The sequence below is a fragment of the Cyprinodon tularosa genome, unplaced genomic scaffold, assembly GCF_016077235.1.
Source record: "Cyprinodon tularosa strain WSP-4 unplaced genomic scaffold, ASM1607723v1 ctg151, whole genome shotgun sequence".
In the NCBI taxonomy this organism is placed as follows: Eukaryota; Metazoa; Chordata; class Actinopteri; order Cyprinodontiformes; family Cyprinodontidae; genus Cyprinodon; species Cyprinodon tularosa.
This window is the reverse complement of record NW_024038343.1, coordinates 599,689-621,241: the sequence shown is the minus strand read 5'-3', so window position 1 is coordinate 621,241 and position 21,553 is coordinate 599,689. Positions and strand designations below refer to the sequence as shown.

The window sequence follows — 21,553 nt, the reverse complement described above, 5'->3', positions numbered from 1 at the left end:
TTTGCATTACTACGCATCCAAACTTTAGTGATATCTCTTGCCCTCCCCATCAATCTGTTCATAACCACTTCAACCTGTTCAGCATTGGTGGAAGATTTCTGTCTAAGGTAGGCCTGCATGAGATCTTCCCACTCAAAAACAGAACATTTATCAGATTTGTCACCCCTGAAATAAGGTGGAACATCAACATCAGAGCGTAACACAAGATTAAGTTTTGATGCATCAATAACAGTAGTGTAACCTTGAAATGACTGAGAAGAGTTCCTGATGTGATCCGGAGTCGAGACGGTTGGAGACTCCGAAGCAGCATTCTGCATCAAGGACATTTTGATGGACTCTCCTATTTCTGACCCAATGGATCTGAGTAGATCAGTCAATTGAGCAGAGGCAGCTTCCCCATCAGGTGAAAACATGTGCGAGGGCGAAAGAGTCACTGGGCTCGAGCCTGGAGCAAAACTAAAAGTTTGATTTGTCAGGTCGTCAAACCCCTTTTCCCTCCCAGACCCAAAAGGTTTTGAGCCCAGAACCCCTGGATTTTCTGGAGTAGACTGCATAGCAGCAGCTAGCCGCAAAACCCCTCTGCCCCTACCCATGGATAATTCCCCATGACTAGGGATTGACAGTTCATTCACATTCTGACCCTCCATGGATAGACCTCACTGTTGCCAACGTCTCCAAGGCGCAGGTGGAACCAGACGACGTCGTTCAGCAGCACCGGTGGTCTGCTTCAGCTGACCAGACGACGGGTCACGGCACCAGTTTTGTAGCGTAGTTGAATCTGCGTTGTGTCTTTTTGAGAAATAATAGCCGGACAACAGCTGATCCGATGATACTTTTAATGCTCCTGCATTCAAATAGAAATAGTATTTCAGAACAGGCTTTGTTGTCACAGTGCTCCACAGCTCCTTCTCCCACGGAATCTGAACAGAAAGAGCGCGACCGAGAGCGTGGAAAAACCCTTAACAACTATAATGGTATCACCCGTTAACTTGTCTTTTTTTTTTAAATGCTAAACTAACACTCGAAACAATATTCTATGAACTCCATATGTTCAACAGTAAAGATGATAATTTGCATTTTCATTCACAAAACATTCAATTTTAATAAAAATAATAATTCTGAAACAGGAAGTTACCTGCTGTTCCGCAATGGATTTGCCGACTTTTCAAAATAAAAGCTGGAAGTTTCCTACCGGAATAGCTTCTCTTTTTACAATCTAGTGTAATAACATCACACTGCTACATTGGCCATATATTTACTGTACAGTAGGAGGCTGGTTCAGGGCCCACACCCTATAACCTGGCCCGTCAGCGGGCGTGGTCTCATCTGGACACGATTCAAAGGAAAATTTAATTGTCAAAAGTTAGGAGACTGTTTTATGTATCATTTAAACATCTAGTGATAGTCTATGCATGGTAGGATCAACAGCTGTGACGCGGCATGTTTTCACAGCATTGTTGATGCTGCTAGCTGAGTGGAATACCATTTTTGCTAAATCTATTTAGTCTACATACCTCAGCATTAGGCCTATTTTTCTTCCTCCTACTTCCTTCATTTTCATAAAGCTGTTCCTGTAGGAACAGCTTTAAATCATTGAAAAGTGTAACACATCACGACTGAGCCCGATGTTCTTCCAGAGCGCTAACCATTGCATAACCATGGTCAAAACAGTAAGAGCAGGGCAGATCATGGCAAAGAATTATAACTATTGAGCTTTAATTTTATTGTCTCTTGGAGGGAAATGTTGACTATGTATAAAGATTGCATTTCATAATACATACATTTAAGTTTTTTTAATTCTGCAAATTTGTATCTGGTCCAGCAGAGGGCGCCACATGCAGGGGGCGCTGCTGATAAAGTTTTAGCATTTGGTCCCCTACCAAATGGACACATTTTTCACTAAGTTCAGAAGGAAACTGTTAATGTACCAGAAATCTAATTAAAGTAAAGAAAGTTTCCAGCATACATGATATCAGCCCTCCAGAACCACTGAACCATCCTAAACCAGTTGTACTTTTTTATTTCTGCTAATCCCAGCTAAATATAATCCAAAAATAGGATTATTGAATGTCTGCAAATATTTGTGCCCAGAAGTTATTTCATCTTTGGTCTTAATGAGTTAAGAGTTTCTGTTATGCCTTCAATTTATCATTCAACACTTTACACTCATGCTCAAGTAGCAATACAAATTCTACATATGGATTCAATGGTACAATACCTAAAAATATAAGAAGTCCTATTGTGGTGATTTGAAGACAATTTTATAGGCTATCAGGCTTTGTAGGCTTTCTGTTACGTTGATAACGAGCTTGAGGGATTACAAAGTTAGAAATGTGTCAGTGGAATTGATCCTTTGATGATCTGACTCGAACATTTGGTCAGTTGTGCTTCTAAGCAAAGACATCAGAACAAATGAGATGAAGGAATAAATCTGTTGCAATAAGCTTTAGGTATTTTGCAGGCAAAATCTTTGGGAAATCATATTTATTTTTAAAATAGAGAATATATTTTTTATTTACATTGAATTTTCCAATACAATTATTCAACTAAAACGACTAACTTTTTCTGTATAACCCAAAAGTTTGTTTTACAGTTGCTGCATAAATTATTTCAAATAAATTACATTTCATTAGTTAGATAATTTTACCAGAACTAAATTTTATTTTGTTTAAATTGAGTGGATGAAATCAACAGGTGATGATTTAACATTTATTTAAATCATTTTTAGAATCTTGCTACAGGTTGTTTCCTGTGTTTATTTAGCTAAAGGTTTAAAGCAATAACAGAAAGTTAAAAACGGTTTTATAGACCAAGATTATTTGCTCTAATGCTTCAAAATACCTGGATTTGTGCATTTCCTAACTTTTGTCTGTTGATTATCAAAATATAGAGGAAATAAATTCCCCATCTGTGTCATCTTCTTAACTTACTGAAGTCATACCGTTATGTGAAATGGAAACATCAAATATTTTGTGTATTTTAAGGAAGCTACTAGTTGGAAAAGATGAAATCACATTTTCATAGTGTTTTTGAATAATAGATGGTGAAGCTAAATTTACAGGTGCTGGTCATAAAATTAGAATATCATGAAAAAGTAGATTGATTTCAGTAATTCCATTTAAAAAGTGAAACTTGTATATTATATTCATACATTACATACAAACTCATATATTTCAGATGTTTATTTTGTTTAATTTTGATGATTACAAATGACAACAAATGAAAATCTCAAATTCATCATATCAGAAAATTAGAATATTGTGAAAAGGTTCAAAATTGATGGCCCCTGGTGCCACACTCTAATCAGCTAATTAACTCAAACCACCTGCAAAAGCCTTTAAATGGTCTTTCAGTCTAGTTCTATAGGCTACACAATCATGAGGAAGACTGCTGACTTGACAGTTGTCCAAAAGACGACCATCGACACCTTGCACAAGGAGGGCAAGACACAAAAGGTCATCGCTAAAGAGGCTGGCTGTTCACAGAGCTCAGTGTCCAAGCACATTAATAGAGAGGCGAAGGGAAGGAAAAGATGTGGTCGAAAAAAGTGTACAAGCAAGAGAGATAACCGCACCCTGGAGAGGATTGTGAAACAAAACCCATTCAAAAATGTGGGGGAGATTCACAAAGAGTGGACTGCAGCTGGAGTGAGTGCTTCAAGAACCACCACACACAGACGTATGAAAGACATGGGTTTCTGCTGTCGCATTCCTTGTGTCAAGCCACTCTTGAACCACAGACAGCGTCAGAAGCGTCTTGCCTGGGCTAAAGAGAAACAGGACTGGACTGCTGGTGAGTGGTCCAAAGTCATGTTCTCTGATGAAAGTAAATTTTGCATTTCCTTTGGAAATCAAGGTCCCAGAGTCTGGAGGAAAAGAAGAGAGGCACTTCATCCACGTTGCTTGAAGTCCAGTGTAAAGTTTCCACAGTCAGTGATGGTTTGGGGTGCCATGTCATCTGCTGGTGTTGGTCCATTGTGTTTTCTGAGGTCCAGGGTCAACGCAGCCACATACCAGGAAGTTTTAGAGCACTTCATGCTTCCTGCAGCTGACCAACTTTTTGGAGATGCAGATTTCATTTTCCAACAGGACTTGGCACCTGCACACAGTGCCAAAGCTACCAGTACCTGGTTGAAGGACCATGGTATCCCTGTTCTTAATTGGCCAGCAAACTCTCCTGACCTTAACCCCATAGAAAATCTATGGGGTATTGTGAAGAAGAAGATGCAATACACCAGACCCAACAATTCAGAAGAGCTAAAAGCCACTATTAGAGCAACCTGGGCTATCATAACACCTGAGCAGTGCCACAGACTGATCGACTCCATGCCACGCCGCATTGCTGCAGTAATACAGGCCAAAGGAGGCCCAACTAAATACTGAGTGCTGTACATGCTCATACTTTTCATGTTCATACTTTTCAGTTGGCCAACATTTCTATAAATCCTTTGTTTTTATTGGTCTTCAGTAATATTCTAATTTTCTGATATGATGAATTTGAGATTTTCATTTGTTGTCATTTGTAATCATCAAAATTAAACAAAATAAACATCTGAAATATATGAGTTTGTATGTAATGTATGAATATAATATACAAGTTTCACTTTTTAAATGGAATTACTGAAATCAATCTACTTTTTCATGATATTCTAATTTTATGACCAGCACCTGTATCTTTTATAGGTGAGAAACTGCAGCAGCTCCAAGGCTTAACAAGTATAAACCACTGGTGGCAGTTTCATGTAGGAGGTGAAATTAGCAAAACATGTCAAAAATACAGCAGAAAAAGAAAAAAATCAGAGACTAGAGACTTTGTTTTTGCTGGGAGTGTAGGTTGTGGGTGATGGCACACCATGCTGCGATTACCTCATGAATAATACATCATGATGCTAACCTGAAACTGTTTAAAAAACAAACAAGGCTGCAGTATTTTATACTTAAGTTACAGATGACTTTTAAGGCCTCTTAATAAAAGAACACTACCCATAGATTTAAGGAGCAGGCAGTGCCAGATGGATTTGTTTTGCATATAACATCAGCTGTTTTCTATTCTGACATGCAGGTGGTTGTCCTGCAATGAACCCTCCAGTAGACAACAGCTCCTGTGACCCTCCCTGTCTCAAGCCAAAGTCCTTCTGCAGTGAAGTAAGCCTTTAACATTCTTGTATCAAAACAAACCTGAGCCAAAATCTTTTAGAATCCACATCAGAAACCCGGTAAACCCAGTAGCTGAACCTGAAAGTGCAGGTGGCCCTGAAGACTGGCAGTCTGTCGCTTCCTACCTACAGGTTTGAATATAAATGATGGGAAAGGAAATGTTGGTGGCATCAAAATGTAAAATCCGTTTCTGAAATGTGTCCCTAAGCTATGCTGCACCAGAATAAGGAAGAGAAGTTTGCTGGCAAAACTTTCAATTTTTAATCATTTGTCCAGCCTATTTACTTTGTGTATTCTCTAGGTGCCTCCTTTAATCCCCCTTGGGGATGCATTAAGGTTGTTAAATGAAATTAATAAAAATATGACACAAGAATTAAAGCTACTTAATATGATAGCGACTTGATTATGCAAGAATATGGATAAAATGCTGTTTGGGATGAGTTTGGTAAAAATGGTGCCTTGCAAAAGTATTCATACCACCAGGACCATTTTAAAAGTTCTGTCAGAAAATCACAGCAACCTCTCTCTGTTTAGGGGGATATTATAACGCTAATTATCTTTAACTCTAGAGAAGGAATGATGCATGGTGTTAGTAAGTTCTAATCCTAGGATTCTTGTGTTAAATCGGCCAAATAAGTAAAGAGTATGTCACAACTGCAAACCTAAACTAAATAGTTGAGCTGGAGTGCATTAATAAGAAAAGTAACCTAGAAGTTCATGGTATGTTTGGAGGAGGCTACCAAGGCCAGGTTGAACAATCTGACAGAAAACCTATTAGTCATGCACTCCATTTAAGACTTAGCCAAAAGAAAAACCTTCCGAAGGAAAGAGTCTTTAGACTGGGGTGGAGGTTTAGCAGAAAGAAAATTCTTAAAGCAACCCATCCAGACCCAAATACATTCCTGGATCTGTGCAAAGAAGGTATGGACATTGCAGGAGAGATTTGAAGCTTATAGTACTGCAAGTTGGTTTTTTGTTGTTGTTGTTTTTGTATAGTATTGATAAGTATTGACAAGTACTGACTTATTTTTTTTTTTTTTGCTGATCAAAACTTACCTTTAAATTCCCTTGAGTGTTTCAGTTTCTAAGCCTGAAAAAAGCAGGAAAAGATGTGCCTCATTGATCCTTATCTCTTTGCAACTGTATAATTTGGGGAACTGATTAAACATCAACTTCCTATTAATTAACATAATTAACAAAACCATTATTTTAAAATTTCATCCAAAAGCATCACATTTTAGATGTTGATTTTCTCTTTTTATAATTTCCTTTGAAATTTAAAGCACATTGAAGTGGAAGCACAGCTAGGCTTGTATTGGCTGAGTTTAAACTGAGCAGTGAAAAGATGTTAGAATTTAAACAGATTATATGAATTCAGGGGTGGAAAAAGCAATTCCTTACCTCTGTGTGCTCAGTTTTTTATTTAGATTATTGAGAATCAGTTTCATATTTAATAGCCCTTATAAGGCTAACCATTGTAAATCTCACTAGAAAGGTCAAGCCCTAATTTTTAAAATAAAAAATTTAGAGAATCTGTTAAAATTATATTGTTCTTCTAAGAGTTTAATAGAAATGTGAAGACGTATCAGGAAGCATTTACTGAGCTACAGCTGTACAGCCTGTGATCAAACATTAACAAATCTATCTAGAATTTTGAGTCCTTCACAGGATCTCAGTACTTGAACTTTCAACCTACCATTCACATTCTTAATAAATGAAACAATACTTTGCACTGCCCACTGCAGGCTGGGGTGTGCATATGCGAGGAGGGTTTTACTGAGGTCCTATCTGCTGCTGGACAGTTGGACCAGTGTGCCCCCATCCCAATCCTGGAGATTCCCACTGCAGGGGACAAGAAAGGAGATGTAAAGACCAGTCGTGCCATTAACCCCACCATGCCCACCACCATCCAGCCCGGTCGCACCGGGCGGACCTGGTACCTGCAGCCCTACGGACCAGGTCAGTTCAGCACAAAAACAAAAAAATTTTTTTTTCTTTGTTTTTTATTAGCTTTGTTGCACTGAACTAAAAACATTTTATTGGAATGCTGCATTTTTAGATATTTAGTACATTTAAATTAACCAAGGTAATGTTACAGAGGCCATGGGAGATTATAAAAATAAACCTAGGTGTAATTCTGAATACATATTTGAGTTTGTGTTATCAAAAATAGGAAAAAAAATCAAAATATGACGTTCTAATATTCAAGTTTTAGTCTCTGGATCTTTAGAGGAACCATTTTCAGAGAACAGAAAGTTCAGTATTTGCAAAGCAGTATGGTGTCAAGCTAAAAGTGAACATATTTACACTTCCAACAGGGCATAAGGAAAAACTGAGACATGAACCATCACGTGGGTTTTTCATAAATGCACGTTGTGTGAATGCACTGACTACATGCCCTCTGCTACTGCTGGTACATTAACTTTTGAAAAGTGCATCTGCAAAGCTTCCTCACTAATCATTGATGGAGGGAAAAGGAAACATTTAGGTTGAAGGAACTCAGGATCCTATCGCATACATTAACCTGAGACTGATCTCAAAAATAGAGACAGAGAAATAAATTAGTCAATGAAAGAAAAACAAATCTTTAGTATGTTTTACAATTATTCTGCTTCCCTGAGTTAAAGAATGGCACAAAAAGGATGAAATATAAATGAAAACAGCTACATTTGGTTAGCTGAGTTGCACACTGAAGCAATACTGCCCCCTGTAGTCCAAGATCACAAATCTTTTACATTGATTTAACAGCTGTTTTAAATATGTTTCTACTCTGCAAATGTACATTTTTCTGTGTACAAGTTCTGCATGAAAATTAACTTTGCATCTCAAATGCTTTGCATAGATCTGTGTGATTCTGCTGAGGCCTGTCATTGCGTTCGAACTCTTTGAAACCTCTCTGCATTAACTTTAACCAAATAAGTATAGAAAGCATTCTTCCAAAGAGGGAAATATCCTTTCGCAATTATGTAAATATGCCAATCATGTGGAAATCAAAGGAGCAGCATGAGGCTGAAGATTTGCAGATGTATAAAATATGAGCATGTATAGTTTTAAGAGACATAAAAGTAAAATCAGTGTACATATTGTTATTGAGATATGCAATGACCATCTGACCTTTACAGCTACTGGTCTCCAGGTATCAGATAAGAATGTTTATCTATAATATTGAGAAGTATTTACTTACAAATCAATACTAAATAACATTGTGTTACTGCAGACACAGCTTTAATTGGTTTGTTTTCTGTATTGGCTTAGTTATTTTGGATAAAAATGTATCACAGGATATGTTTCTTTATTTTCTAAAGCAGCCATACAACTAGATTCTGTTCTGCTAGTAAAACTCACTGTTACAGCTATTGATATCAACATATTTTCTGTTCAATATATTTAATCTGTTTGATATTTTGATTTTGCAGTACCTAAAATAATATAAATTCCCAGCATATGTAATAGCCTTTACTTTTTCTGAATATCATCCTTGGTTTCTTAAAAAATGCAGCTAAAATGCACCTGAAGTTCGGAAAGTGTGACTTGGACTGACAGGGCATCCTCTCTTTTCTGGATTCTGACTGTTTGTGTTTTCTATAAATATAATAATTTTAAAATGACCACATTTTTCTGTCTCATAAGCTGCGGTAAGATCTAGTACTTCATTTAGAGAGTTGCCTTTTGTGTGCAGCAACATCAGTTGCTCCTGGTGAACTCCAGCTTCTACAGTACTTTTCACCAGTGGTCTCAAACTCAAATGGAGGGCTGGTGTTCTGTGACTTGAATGCGTGTTCCTTGCCCTACCTACCTGAATCAAAAGTTTAGCTTTATTCAGGTGTGTTGAGTTTTCCTCTCTACTGTTGCTAAAAGCATTCTTGGTGTGAGGGATTGCTTTCAAGTCAATGAGTCGAAGCAATCAGATGGTTTTTCTTAGATGGAAATCTTTGAACCAATTTGATGGTATTTACCTTAAGATGAGGTGTTGTGAAATAGTGCTATGTAAATAAACAAAATTGAATTACACCAGACGTTTATAAAAGCTACAGGACACAGTCCCTTAAAGACTGGAGTCTGTGAGTTTGCTTTAGACCAGGGGTGTCAAACCGGTTCCAGAAACGGTCGTGTGGCTGCAGGTTTTCTTTCCAACCAAGCTATAGCACACTAGACTCCATTTATCTCATCAAGTCATCATGTTCAGATTGCCCTCAGTTGATGAGATGATTGGAGTCTGGTGTGCGATTGCTTGGTTGGAAAGAAAACCTGCAGCCACACGAATCTTTCTGGAAACTGTTTGAGACCCCTGCTTTAGACAGTCAGGATGGTTTGATGAAAAATCTATGTGGTTTTGAAACTTAGAATTACAAACCTTGGTATATCTCGAGGCCATGCTAAGTTTAAAGCTGTCACTCATTATTGTAATCTTTAATTCTGGTCTCGATCAGTAAGTCTCCAGGTTTTCTGAAGGTCTTTCATTTGAAGTTTGGCTTTGTCACTCTTTGAATCCAGTTTTTGTACCCGACTGTCGCACATCTGGTTAAGAAAAAGAAAAAAGAAACCAAGTAGATGTTAAAGAAGCATTGACATAGATAACTCCAGGTAATCTTTCTAAGAAAAAGGTGATCAAAGATTTGACACAAACCTGATATTCTACTTCAGTTGATTGCCAATGATCCTTTCAAGATCAAAGGAAGCATTCAAACCTAGACTGAAAAATTAAAAAAAAGACAAAACCTTCAGAAACGGTTGAGAATTCCAGGTTTAAATTCTTCTGCTTGATATCCTGAATTCCAAAAGGTGTTTGAAAAACTGTACTGAGCTAAATTAGTTGGACTGTCATTGTTTATCTGTATACAATGTTAATTTTGATATCAAAGTAGATAAAACAGGAGCTAGAGAGTTTAAAAAATGACTAACTGATGAGCTTCCTCTTCCACAGATGGGAAGCTGAAGATGTGGGTGTACGGTGTAGCAGCAGGAGCCTTTGTACTCCTCATTTTCATAGTGTCTATGATATACCTAGCTTGGTGAGTTGATGAGTTTTATCTTCAGTATTTTTCATCAACCCCAATCCTGAAACCAAACCGCCTCTCATTATTATCCATCCCCCCTCCTTGAGTTCATCCGTGTCCCTCCTTCATATCATTGGCTTCATTTTTATATCATTTTTTTTGCTTCCTTTATGCGTTTGCTATCTGAGAGCAGCAGCCTTTGTGTCAAGGTACATCGCTCTTTAAAGGCCCAAGAATCTGACGCCAACGGGACGGTGGTGTGGAATGGCCAGAACTCTCATGAGATGGTTTATACCTGTCCCGAGTGCCAAGAGCTGGCTCAAAGCAATAGTAGCTAAAGAGGATGTGGAGGTGTCGGACCCACTCCAGCACCCCCCTCCACTCTAAAGCAGCAGCAGTCCCAGGGTTTCCCTGTGACTGCTCAAAAAAGTGCCCTATTTTCTGCCTGAGTAGCCGGGTGAAGGTACAGGTGAGGAAAAGTAGCTCCTCAGTAAACTTGTCATAGTTTGTATAGATCAGGGACGCCCAAGTCAAGTCTTCCACAGCTACTATCCTACAACTTCTAGATGCTTCCCTTCTCCAACCCTCCTGAATCAGATTCATGGTTATTTAGCAGGCCTCTGCAGAGCTGAGGAGGTTTCCAGGACAAGACTTGGGCACCCCTGTTACAGATCAGGCATCCCCAAACTCGGTCCTTGAGGGCCGCTGTCCTGCAGGTTTTAGAGGTTTCTCTGCTCCAGCACAGCTGATTGATAGTTGATTAACAGGCTTTTGCTCTACTGCAATCATCATAATCAGCTGTGCTAAAGCAGGGAAACCTCTAAAACCTGCAGGACAGCGGCCCTCGAGGAAAGAGTTTGGGGATGCCTGATATAGATCCTAATAACCCCCGTTTATTTAGGATGAATTATTTTCATAGAATCTAGTCCAAGTATTAATATCTGATTGACTTGTTTTAAATTTGTGTTTCATTTGTAATCAGGTGTTTGATAAAACATTCAAGTTTTATTTAGTAGTGAATAATGCCCCCATCTAAAGAAATACCAGCTAAAAGTTTACCCGTAAAAACTCCTGGACAATTATATACTCTAATCGTATGTTTTTTGTTTGTTTTTTCTTGGAGTAGGTATCCAGGGATATATCATAAAATGTTTAGCTGGTTCTTTAAATTTCAAATTGACATTTACACTTTAATAGCAAACATCATGAAGGGAAAATGATCAGCGGATGCAAAGTTAAACTGATCCAAATTATCAATATTGTAGGGATTTAAAGATACCTTGTAAAATTGCATTGTTACATTACTTATTAGGAAACATAACAGTTAGTTATGTCAATTCTTTCACATTTAGCACCGTTATTGCTAAATGCATTGAAAAAGTCCAAAACCCGCTATAAAATGCGTGCATAGGAGTGTTTTGGGTCCCTTATCAAAAGATAAACAGAGAATACAACAGCATTATGTAAATACTGTAAAAATGATTGCCGTACTTAATTTGGGAAGTCAATGTTCAAATGAAATAAATTATTAAAGCTAAGATACTAACTAATCAAACCTGACCTGGATAACTCCAGGTCCTCGTTATTTTTCTCCTCTGAGGCCTTACCTAAGCTAACTAGATATACAAATACTAGAAGCACTACTGTTTATTTATGACGATCCTCCCTGAACACTAAGCTGAAAGAAGATTGTTCGTTATAACTTTGATAGGAATGTAATGCTCTTGTTCTGTGGAAAATTGGGCAGCCCAGCATCAAGAAAATATTCATGCAAGTTACAGTAGATTAATATTTTAACACCAGTTGTAATGAATCATTACCTTCCTTAAGCTGCCTTCTGCCACCCAGTTCCAACAGGCTAAATCTATCTCTGTTGTACACAGTATGAATTCACACCAATTTAATTTTGATGTATTGTGGAACTCTAGCAAAAACACAAACAAGTGTGACTTCACAGCTCTTTGTTTTGCATTAGGACCAACTTCAATCAGATTAAGCTTAAGGTAGCACTGATTATACGCTCTCATGAAAGATCTCAGGGATTTTGGGAGAAATCCAATTCACATTTGTTGTATTGTTCAGTCAGTCCATGCTGGGCCACAATCAAGAACTATTTACTACCACAAACATTAAACACACAGTATTAAGTGGATATGTCGCTGGGATGATTCTTAGCTGCTAGTTAAGTATTTAGTAGATACTAAAAGCATAATTTTTCATCTCCCCATCTCATCTGGTCTTTTACTCAAATGAATAAAAGACCAACTTGTTATAAAGCCAGTCTATGGATTTCCAGGACACTAAGTTAGTTTTTCTGTTATATTTCAGTTTTTTGGAGAAGACTGCACTAAACTCTATTGTCATAGATCCTTTATTCTACTTTATCTTCTCTACATTTCTACAAAGTAAGTTTACTTATATGGCACAATTCAGTAAAAGGCCAATTCAAAGTAAGTTCTTAAAATGCATTAAACAAGAAAGTAAGAAAAATGAAAGCAGAATAAAAGCAAATAAAACAAACATGATAAAAGCAGGAACAGTATTAAAGTAAATAACATAATTGGACCACAAACCTAAACAAACAATACCTCAGTTAGCAGTTTAACTTCAACAGTTAAGGGCAGCCATTAACAAATGAGTTTTTTATTTTGACTTCAAAGAACTCAGGCTTTCAGCACTTTTCCAGTCTTCTGGGAGTTTGTTGTTGTTCTGGGTGAACAGAGTAGACTGGAGTGATTTTCAGACTAACAGAAATATTTTAAAGTCTATTCTCTGAGCAACAGGGAGCCAGAGGAAGGACTTCAGAACCGGCCCTATGTGTTCTACTTTGTTCTAGTGAGAACACGGGCAGCAGCGTTTTGGATCAGCTGCAGCTGCCTGATGGACTTTTTAAGCAAACCTATGAAGACACTTTCGCAGTTATCAGCATTACTTCTACTAAACATAAATGTATGAATGAGTTTTTCTAGATCCTGTTCGGACATTAGTCCTTTAATCCTGGACTTGTTCTTCAGGTGATAAAGACCTGTTAGCTGTCTTTAATGAGCCTCTGAAGTTTCAGGTCTGAGTCAATCATGACACCAAGATTTTGGCCATAATCAGTGGTTTCTAGCTATTGTAGATGAAGCTGTGAGCTAACTGTGGATCCCTCTTACTTTGGTCTGAAGATTATTACCTCAGTTTTGTTTTTATTCAGTTGGAGAAAATGATGACGCATTAACATACTGATCTGTTCTAAGCATCGAGCCAACGCTCTGATGGGTTCACTTGGATACATTGTGATATAAAGCTGTGTGTCGTCTTCATGGCTATAGAAACTGATGTTTTTAGCTATGATCTGAGCTAAGGGGAGAATGTAGATGTTGAAATGGCCCTAAAACGGAGCCTTGAGGAACCCCACATTTTTCTGTTCTCTGATGTGAGGTTCCCCATTGACAAACAGAAGTAAAAAATAAGTCAGATTTTTTTTCTAAAAGTTTAGAATCAGTAGCATAGTGGGGACTGGTAATATATATTTAAGGCTGTACAGTTTGTAACTGAGGAAGGATGTGTGTCATGGATAGGATCCAGGATAAGACAAAAAAAGACATTTAAAAAGATTTGCAGTCTACTTGGAGACAGCACCAGATATCATCTAATGTCATATACACCCCAGAGCATAGTGTCACCTTGGAAACACTGGAGCTCCTCTCAATCCATGTGGTAGGATGTCTGTTTCTGTGCTGCTCTGTTTAACATATGTTTTATTTTCGATAAATTATCCATTATTAAACACAGGAAACAGTAAAAGAAACAACAATAAACAAACCCACAATTTACCAAAAAAAAAAGCAATAGGCAAAGCTTATTGTTGCGTACGCCTGTTCTATACTTACAACCTACCAGGTTCTTCACAGTACGTATATAAATATTCAAATCTACAAAACAACATAGGCTTTTATCATAATAAAATCATCATTCAATTCATTCAAGTTTCACCCCAATAACAAACATATCTAGACTTTATCCGTCTCTTCTCTTTTGCAAATTCAAATATAAAACCACCTCGCAAATTATATTTATTCTCTCTTAACTCAAATAATTTCTGAATACCAGAAGGAAGACTTTTGTTCACTGCTTTATACATAATTTCCCGTATTTTTATATAAATATCTTTGAATTTCAATGTGTTGCTTTGAATTAAGAGTTTATCAGTTGGTTCACGGTATCCCACCTTATTAATAAGCCTTACAGCTTTTTTTGCAACTTAACTAACCTATCAATAATTTTTACTTTTATTAGTATTAGTATTTCCCCATACTTCTGAACACCCATGAACGTTTAACATAAGTTTTCAATATTAAATTTTCTGTTTGTTTATTTTTCAGATCCCACTTTTAACAGCAGATTCAAAGTCATTAGCTGAAAGTTACTCATATCGGCCTGGTTGTTTCAATTTCCTCTGAAGCATGATGCAACACTACCCCCTTGTGTTCAAATGATGAATTACAGTCTATCCCCCATTTCCTGTCTAAGCTTCAGTAAACATCTATCTTTAGCTTTATTTTAAAATGAAAACATATTATTCATGATCCCTTAATATCATTAGTTTAAACTTAAAGAGCAATGCCTGTTTTGAGAGTTTAATTAAAAACCTTTTCAAATATTTTGGCAAACGTATTACTCTTCAATTGTTCTAGAATAAACTTAACATATACCCATAAATATAAAAACATTTTTTTCAAGTCGCTTCTCAGTACTGATCAAGGTGTTGTTTCACATCTTATTGTACAGAGGGTTTTAGAAAGATATGTTTAAAGGAATCTAGATTTTAAATCTGTAAAACTAGTTATGTGGAAAATATTAGTCTTTGTCATTTTAGATTGTTCTTGGAGGATAATTTTACAGCACATTACTCTGAGACATGACTCCTGCAGAGCTGACAGCTCAGATAAATGGATGGTATCATGTCTTTACATCTGTCTCTAAAGGTCTTTCTTTTCCAGGAGGCAAAAGGAGCAGATCTAGCCAGTGAGGAGTTTTTACATGCAAATTTAATGACTTTAGGCTTTTGTAAAGATTCTTTTGATTCTTCTGAGCCGTGTAAGCCACTGCTTACTTTTTAAACTATTTATGCAAAGACAAACTGTACAGGGACCATTCCTTTTAAAGAGAAAATATTTCAAAATAGTATAAAATATGTATAATTTATTTCTAAAATGCATTTAACCTTGTCATATAATAGGACTGTGCAATTAATCTAGTTTATATTAATGTTTTGATTTCAGATCCAATCACAAAAATTGTAAAACAGATTAAAAATTTATTTTTAACCTATTTAGTTTTCTTTAACCTGTTACAACTTACATGGTTATTGTTGTTTTGTAAAAGATGGCCGAAAGAGACGCTTCAGTCTATTAAAAACTATGGTAGACCAGTCCATGTTGAACTTGAATTATTGGTAATTTAAAAAACAGGGCTGAATGACCAGTTACTAAAGGCGATGACTAAAGGAGGATTTAGCAAATGACAAACTTTGACTCAGTTCATTTATGTGAACATGTAATTTACAGGTAAATAAATTACAGCCTCTTTTGGTTGTCGCACTAAAATGTGTGAAATTCTTTAATATTATTGGTTGGGACCTTTGTTTATAATTTGTTTCCACTAGAATTTAGTTTTTATGTATTCTAGGTTCGAAGATTCAAAAAGAATGTCATAGTGCTTCTGGTGCAATAAAACAATGTTTTTTTTGTTTTTCCAATTTCAGGATTGTATTTAATACTAACATTTAAAAATCAGGTCGCAATTGAGGTGGAAAAAAAATCTGAATCATGCTTCAGGTTTTGTATACTACTTTATAATAAAAGAAAAGAAATCAGCAAGGCATTGAAGTTTTAACACTTAAATGAGCTCTCCAGGATCAGCTTCATAACTTCTTTTATTCCATCCTCATTTGCTTGACACTCATCATTCCATCCCCCTGATCCTGATTGTTAGTGAGTTAAGAGTCTCTAACCTCTTTTAATATTTCTTGCAGCAAAAAGCCAAAGAGACCTCAGAGACAGAGGCAGCAGAACAACCGGCTAAAACCTCTAACGCTCGCCTACGACGGTGACACGGACATGTAGAGCCTCTACACCCGTCAAAGGAGACCCCCTTCATTACGCCATGACAGTGAGGGACATGGACGTTAGAAGCGTGAATGGACACACAACAGAAAAAAGAAATCACTTCAAATCCTCTTAGCAAAGACACTGCTGGGTTAAATGGTTTCAGTTGAGCTTGATTAAGTCTTATTCTATTTTTCTTAACCAGAACCTTCATGACCTCCAGCTTGTTGAGTAAAAAGCCTTCTTAACCCCTGATGTGTCCCTTACTGAGACTCAGGAGTGTACAGTAGATGGGAGTTTCCATCTCTCCCCCTTTTCCAAACATGGCAGCACCAGATCCAACTCTTTCACCCCCGCGCTTTTCTGCTTGTCCCTGAAAATGCTGAGTAGCTGGAGGCTTTGGACGCTCTGACTGTTTGTATGTTGCCAAAAGTCACCGCAGGGAAGAGGAGGAGGGAGAGTAAAATCTCCATCAAAAGGTTTGGATTCCTTTTTCCCCTCAATCCTCAACTGGGTTTTGACTCAAATCTCTTTTTTTCAGTCTTGAACAAAAGGGAGGCATTTCTTCTCCTTTATTTCTGCTTGATTCAGAGGCACACAGGCCTGTGTTTTTGGGATAAACTGATCCATGTGATGCTGATGAAGAAGCAGCCCGTTATCACTTGCTGGCGGACACCACTGCCTGCCAGCCTCCACCCTTGCTTTGTTTCAGGCTCTACATTGCACTATATTAGTGCAGCATGATATGCATATGTGACTTCTACCTTCTATTGCCATAAAACACTGCCTCTACCACAAACAGAACCACACAGCAGAGGGACGACGAAAGCAACAGGGGAACACGAAACACAAACAGTCCAATAAAACAGGTGTGATCCACCAGTAAATATCTGTATAGATTTCATTATTTTGCAGCAGAGTTTTTGGTTTAGTAAAGTACATTTTTGTGGGTTCTTTTTAGACTCCGTCTGGTGTTTCCACTTTATTTTTACCCAGATGTAAGTGCGTTTAAAAAAAAACTGCCAGTTCTAAAACGATTTATTGATTGTTTCCCTGAACTAAAACATGTATAGGAGAGAGGGAAGTTTCGCAACAGCTTTGAAAGAGAAACTGAAGCCATTCATGTCATGCAAACATCATTTCTGCCTTAAAGATAATTAAAGAGCTGCTCTGAATATTTGATTAGGCAGATAATATACAGTACAAGCAGAAAAAATGACAAATTTTCCCTCATCTAGGCGAATCAGTTCATCTAGCTTTCACATGTAATACGCACATTATAGATGCTCTAATGTTACAGTCTCACTACATTGAGATGAAATATATAAAAGATACCCTGTACAAATGAACTATACAATATGTTAATAAGAATATGCCTCTGAGTTCAGTGTAAAAGCAAACTTGTGTGGAGAATGTTTACTTTTTTTCGTGAAATCTGTAAATAACAATGACTTTTTTATTTTTTTGGAGAAAAAAAAATGTGTAAATTTATTTTGTATTGCACAGAAAACGTTAGTTTGATTATTGCAAAGTGGGTGTATGATATTGCTGATTGTTGTAACCATGATGCAAGTTGTATGTTGTGACTAAGAAAAAAACCCCGAGGGGAATGAAAAGAGGAAGAGAGGTGGTTGTTCTGTACAGGTTGTTCATATATGGAAAGAGTTACTGAAAATAAATGCGGACACGGTTGTCAACATAAACATATTGTGACTGCGTCATTTTTGAAAATTAAAGTGTCTCAAAAGGCTTACTTTAAAGGAGATAAAAGAACAAGCAGATGCATGGGCAGTTCTAGACCTGTTATAGCCCCTGTAGTAAAGACAGAATACCAACTAAATGTATGATGAAAAAATTATATGTGCTAGCATAGAAACCGTACATGATAGGTCCCTTAGACCTATCATTTATTTATAATTTTTTCACTTTTGTTTTAACGATGATGGAAAATTAAGTTGTTGCACTTTTAGCTTTAAGGTACTGTGGAGGACTTTCGTGAATTTTTGTAAAGACCTGCGCTCTCATCTTTAAAAGAAAAAAAAAGCACATGCGCAGCCCTGTACCCGCTCCCGAGCATGCACACCCCAGATTCTAGCACGAGCTGTAGCCTTTTTGTCAAAGAAAGTCAAAATCATTTAAAGTTTTATTGTCCATAAATGACATCAACCACACAGAATAAGGGCGTTGATGACCCCTTGTAGATGCTATGACCGAATGATGCCAATAAGTCTACAAACTTTGTAAAGTTTAGGATCAACGCACTGATGTTTATAATGAATTTAAGAAGGTAAAGCAGCCCTCCTGTATCTACAAAAGAAAAGCATTAAACATACCAGACACTATCTGTCAAAATCTAGGAACTTCCACATGGCAGCACTGATCCAATGACTGCGGGAGAAAGGTACAGTACCAGTGACCATGCACAGACAGGAGGGTGTGGATGGAGAAATGCATTACTACACCTCTACCCTGCAGCCAATAACGAATGCATGTTCTAAAAGAAATGCTCACCACTAGACAGTTCCATTAGAAAAAGGAAATAGCAATTTATTTATTTATTCTCTAGTCATTCATGTGTTTTTGACATTCATGAAAACATTGTAAATATATTACAGATTTCAACATTTAATGGTGTTGATACAAAAAGTAAAGAATTGTGGGTTTTAAAAAATTTTTTTTGCTGACAAAAGTTAGGCAAAACTTTGTCAAACTTAGCAGGCTTATGACCGACTCTAGATATGTTACAAAGTTTTGGGAAACACTGAAATGTATAGGGCAAATAGACTACCAGTTAGTTTTTAAAGAAACTGTTTTATAAGAGTTAAAAGACTAGTTGTAGCTTAATGTCGGCTGCTTTGCTCTTTTACTAGCTAGGTGACTTTCCAATTAAACTGAGATCTGCCCTCTATCAGGACATCCTGAAGGAGAAGGCCAAGCCATCAGTCCATTACATTAATCTCAAGGACACTTGGGTTATGGGGCAGGACAATGATTGAAAGTATAACAGCGAGTTCACCATCGAATGGCTAAAGTTAAAAAGCAAGAATTGGAATGGCCTAGTCAAAGTCAACAACTGAATGATTGATGAAGTGGGACGTCACCTTAAACAATCTGTTACCGAAAATTCCTGCAAAGCCACTAGGAAGACTCACTGCTAGTTGTTGCACGTGCTTGATGTCGGGTTTTAGGTTTAATCCAGTTACTTTTCCAAATAGGACCAGAATGGATTCTTCATTTAAACTGGATCTAAAGCCAATGTAAACACATAACTCCGACCAGACTATTTAGATCTAAAATAAAAAAAAAGTGACAAAAGTGGGTAAGAGACCAGCCAAATGTAGGTATAAGCTGAGGGGGATAAGCAGGGATGTGAACTGAGTGAGGGAAAGTAACACTCAATCTGATGTAGACCTATATCAAATTACCTGTATAAATTCTCAGTCATCTGAGTCATAGCAATCACAACGCTCTACTGGAAGCCGAAATAATTAAAGACTCAGGGACAGGTTTCTAAACATCTTCAGAAAAATTGAGCTTAAGTGACTTCGGTGTTATGATTGGAAAGCTGATCACATCACGCAGAGCGCACACAGCAGCTAGTGATGATTTGTATCTCTGTTAATTTGTTACCTTTTTTTATCAGTGTTAAATTTAAGTATGAGGCCTTTACTCACAAGGCAAGGTATATGGTTTAATTAATTTAGCAGCAGTATTAAATCACTATCAGATATCGGCTGATATGCTCAGCCCATGTATCGGTATTCGATTGGAAATAAATGGATCAGATCTCTCTATCCTAAAAGCATACAGTGCATATTTTTATCTGAAAAAAGTAAATTTATGATCTAATTATTCTTTTAAAAATATATTTTCTGGATAACTACTCATTCTTAAAATTGTAAAAAAAAAAAAATGTCTTTAAACATTTTCCATACCTGTAAAAAGTCAAAACTAAGAAAAAAATTGAGCATGGAAAAAAATGTTTTAAATAAATGCAGTATGGAATATTTCTTAATGTTACCAACTATGTAAAGTTTATAAAATTACACTTTAAAGAATAAATATTTTGTAAACATTATTCTAGAGTTATTTAGAATAGAGAACATTTACAAAAAAAAAAAAAAAAAATGAAACAGAGGTGGTCTAAGTTACTCCAGATACGGAATAAAAGCAGTAAAACAACACTATACCTTAAAAAAGGAAGCCAGTTTCAGCTTCATTCAGTGCTTTATTCTTTATGAAGCCTACAAATGAGGTTTTTATTAAGTGGTTAAATATGTATATTGAGTAATCAACTGTTAAAAAATAAATAAATACACAAAAGAACTTCAAACGGTAAATGAATCAGATATCAAAAGGAAAAATAAAAGGTTATATGGCAAACACATATTTAAATGGAAAATGGGACACTTTTCTCTTGACATTAAATTTGGGAAGGGGGTCTCAGTGACAAGAGTAAAAGTTTTTTAAAGTATCAAGTTTCAAAGATAACATGCTCTGCACTCCTGCAGATAGAGAATAAAAGATGAGGGCATTTCCTTGGATAGGGAACAAAAGATGCTATCAGGCTGTTCTGCTGGGTCTAATGATTTTAGAGTCTTATCCAAACTCAGGATTGCATTTTGAAAGCCTCATTCATCCCTCTATGAGGTAAAGGGCAGAGTAATCAACATTATATCACTAAATGTACTGTAAATGCAGATTTTTCCAAAGATAAAACATTTTAAATGTATGTTAAAAAGAACACTCAGCCCCTTTGAGGGAAAGTTTTGTTGAAGGGGATTCTTTTTTGTTTTGTTTTTTAAGCTACAGCTCCTTCCAGCCTTATCACATTCCCTGCTGTACTCAGGTCTGGACTACTCTCTATTCTCTGATAAACTGAGGGGCATGTATTGATCAGCTGAAACTAATAATGCACAGGTTAATCCTCTTAACGAGTTTGATGATTTTTGAAACTCTTTGCTTGCCTTGGATTTATTTAGAGGCCTCAGAGTATAGGGGCAGAATACATATGGATGCCAATTTTTTTATGTTTGCATTTGTAAAGAAAACTGTATTTTTGTTTCCAGATAGAAAACTAAAGCTAAGAAAATCATATTGTCTCTATGGTGGAGGCACAGTTAACGATTTCCTCTCTTTTACAGATCCAATGAGCAGGTGCCTTTCCAGATGACCACCACTAGATGTCAGCAATTGATGATGCAAACAGAAAAGTTGTGTCTCAAAAATCAATAATGTGAGCCTCCTACCTTGTTCCCCCTCCCTCTTTTCCACTCCATTTCTCTCTCTGTCCTCCCCAACTCTCTCC

General features: G+C 36.8%; 1 protein-coding gene across 8 annotated transcripts in view; it reads left to right on the top strand.

Moving 5' to 3' along the window:
- Positions 1-17,948, top strand: part of LOC119779786 (thrombospondin type-1 domain-containing protein 7A) — a 242,010-nt gene extending 224,062 nt beyond the window's left edge. For 4 of the 8 annotated variants that reach the window (XR_005280288.1, XR_005280289.1, XR_005280290.1 and 1 more), the window contains 5 exons: positions 5,062-5,144; positions 6,902-7,115; positions 10,081-10,168; positions 10,347-10,622; positions 16,173-17,948. Coding sequence is in view for 4 of the 8 variants with exons in the window: in XM_038279569.1 (XP_038135497.1) it covers positions 5,062-5,144; positions 6,902-7,115; positions 10,081-10,168; positions 16,173-16,263 (476 nt within the window). In the remaining 4 variants the exon portion in view is untranslated. The remainder of the gene's footprint in view (positions 1-5,061; positions 5,145-6,901; positions 7,116-10,080; positions 10,169-10,346; positions 10,623-16,172) is intronic. The other 4 variants (XM_038279569.1, XM_038279573.1, XM_038279570.1 and 1 more) reach the window with 2 other exon arrangements.
- Positions 17,949-21,553: the final 3,605 nt, after the last annotated feature.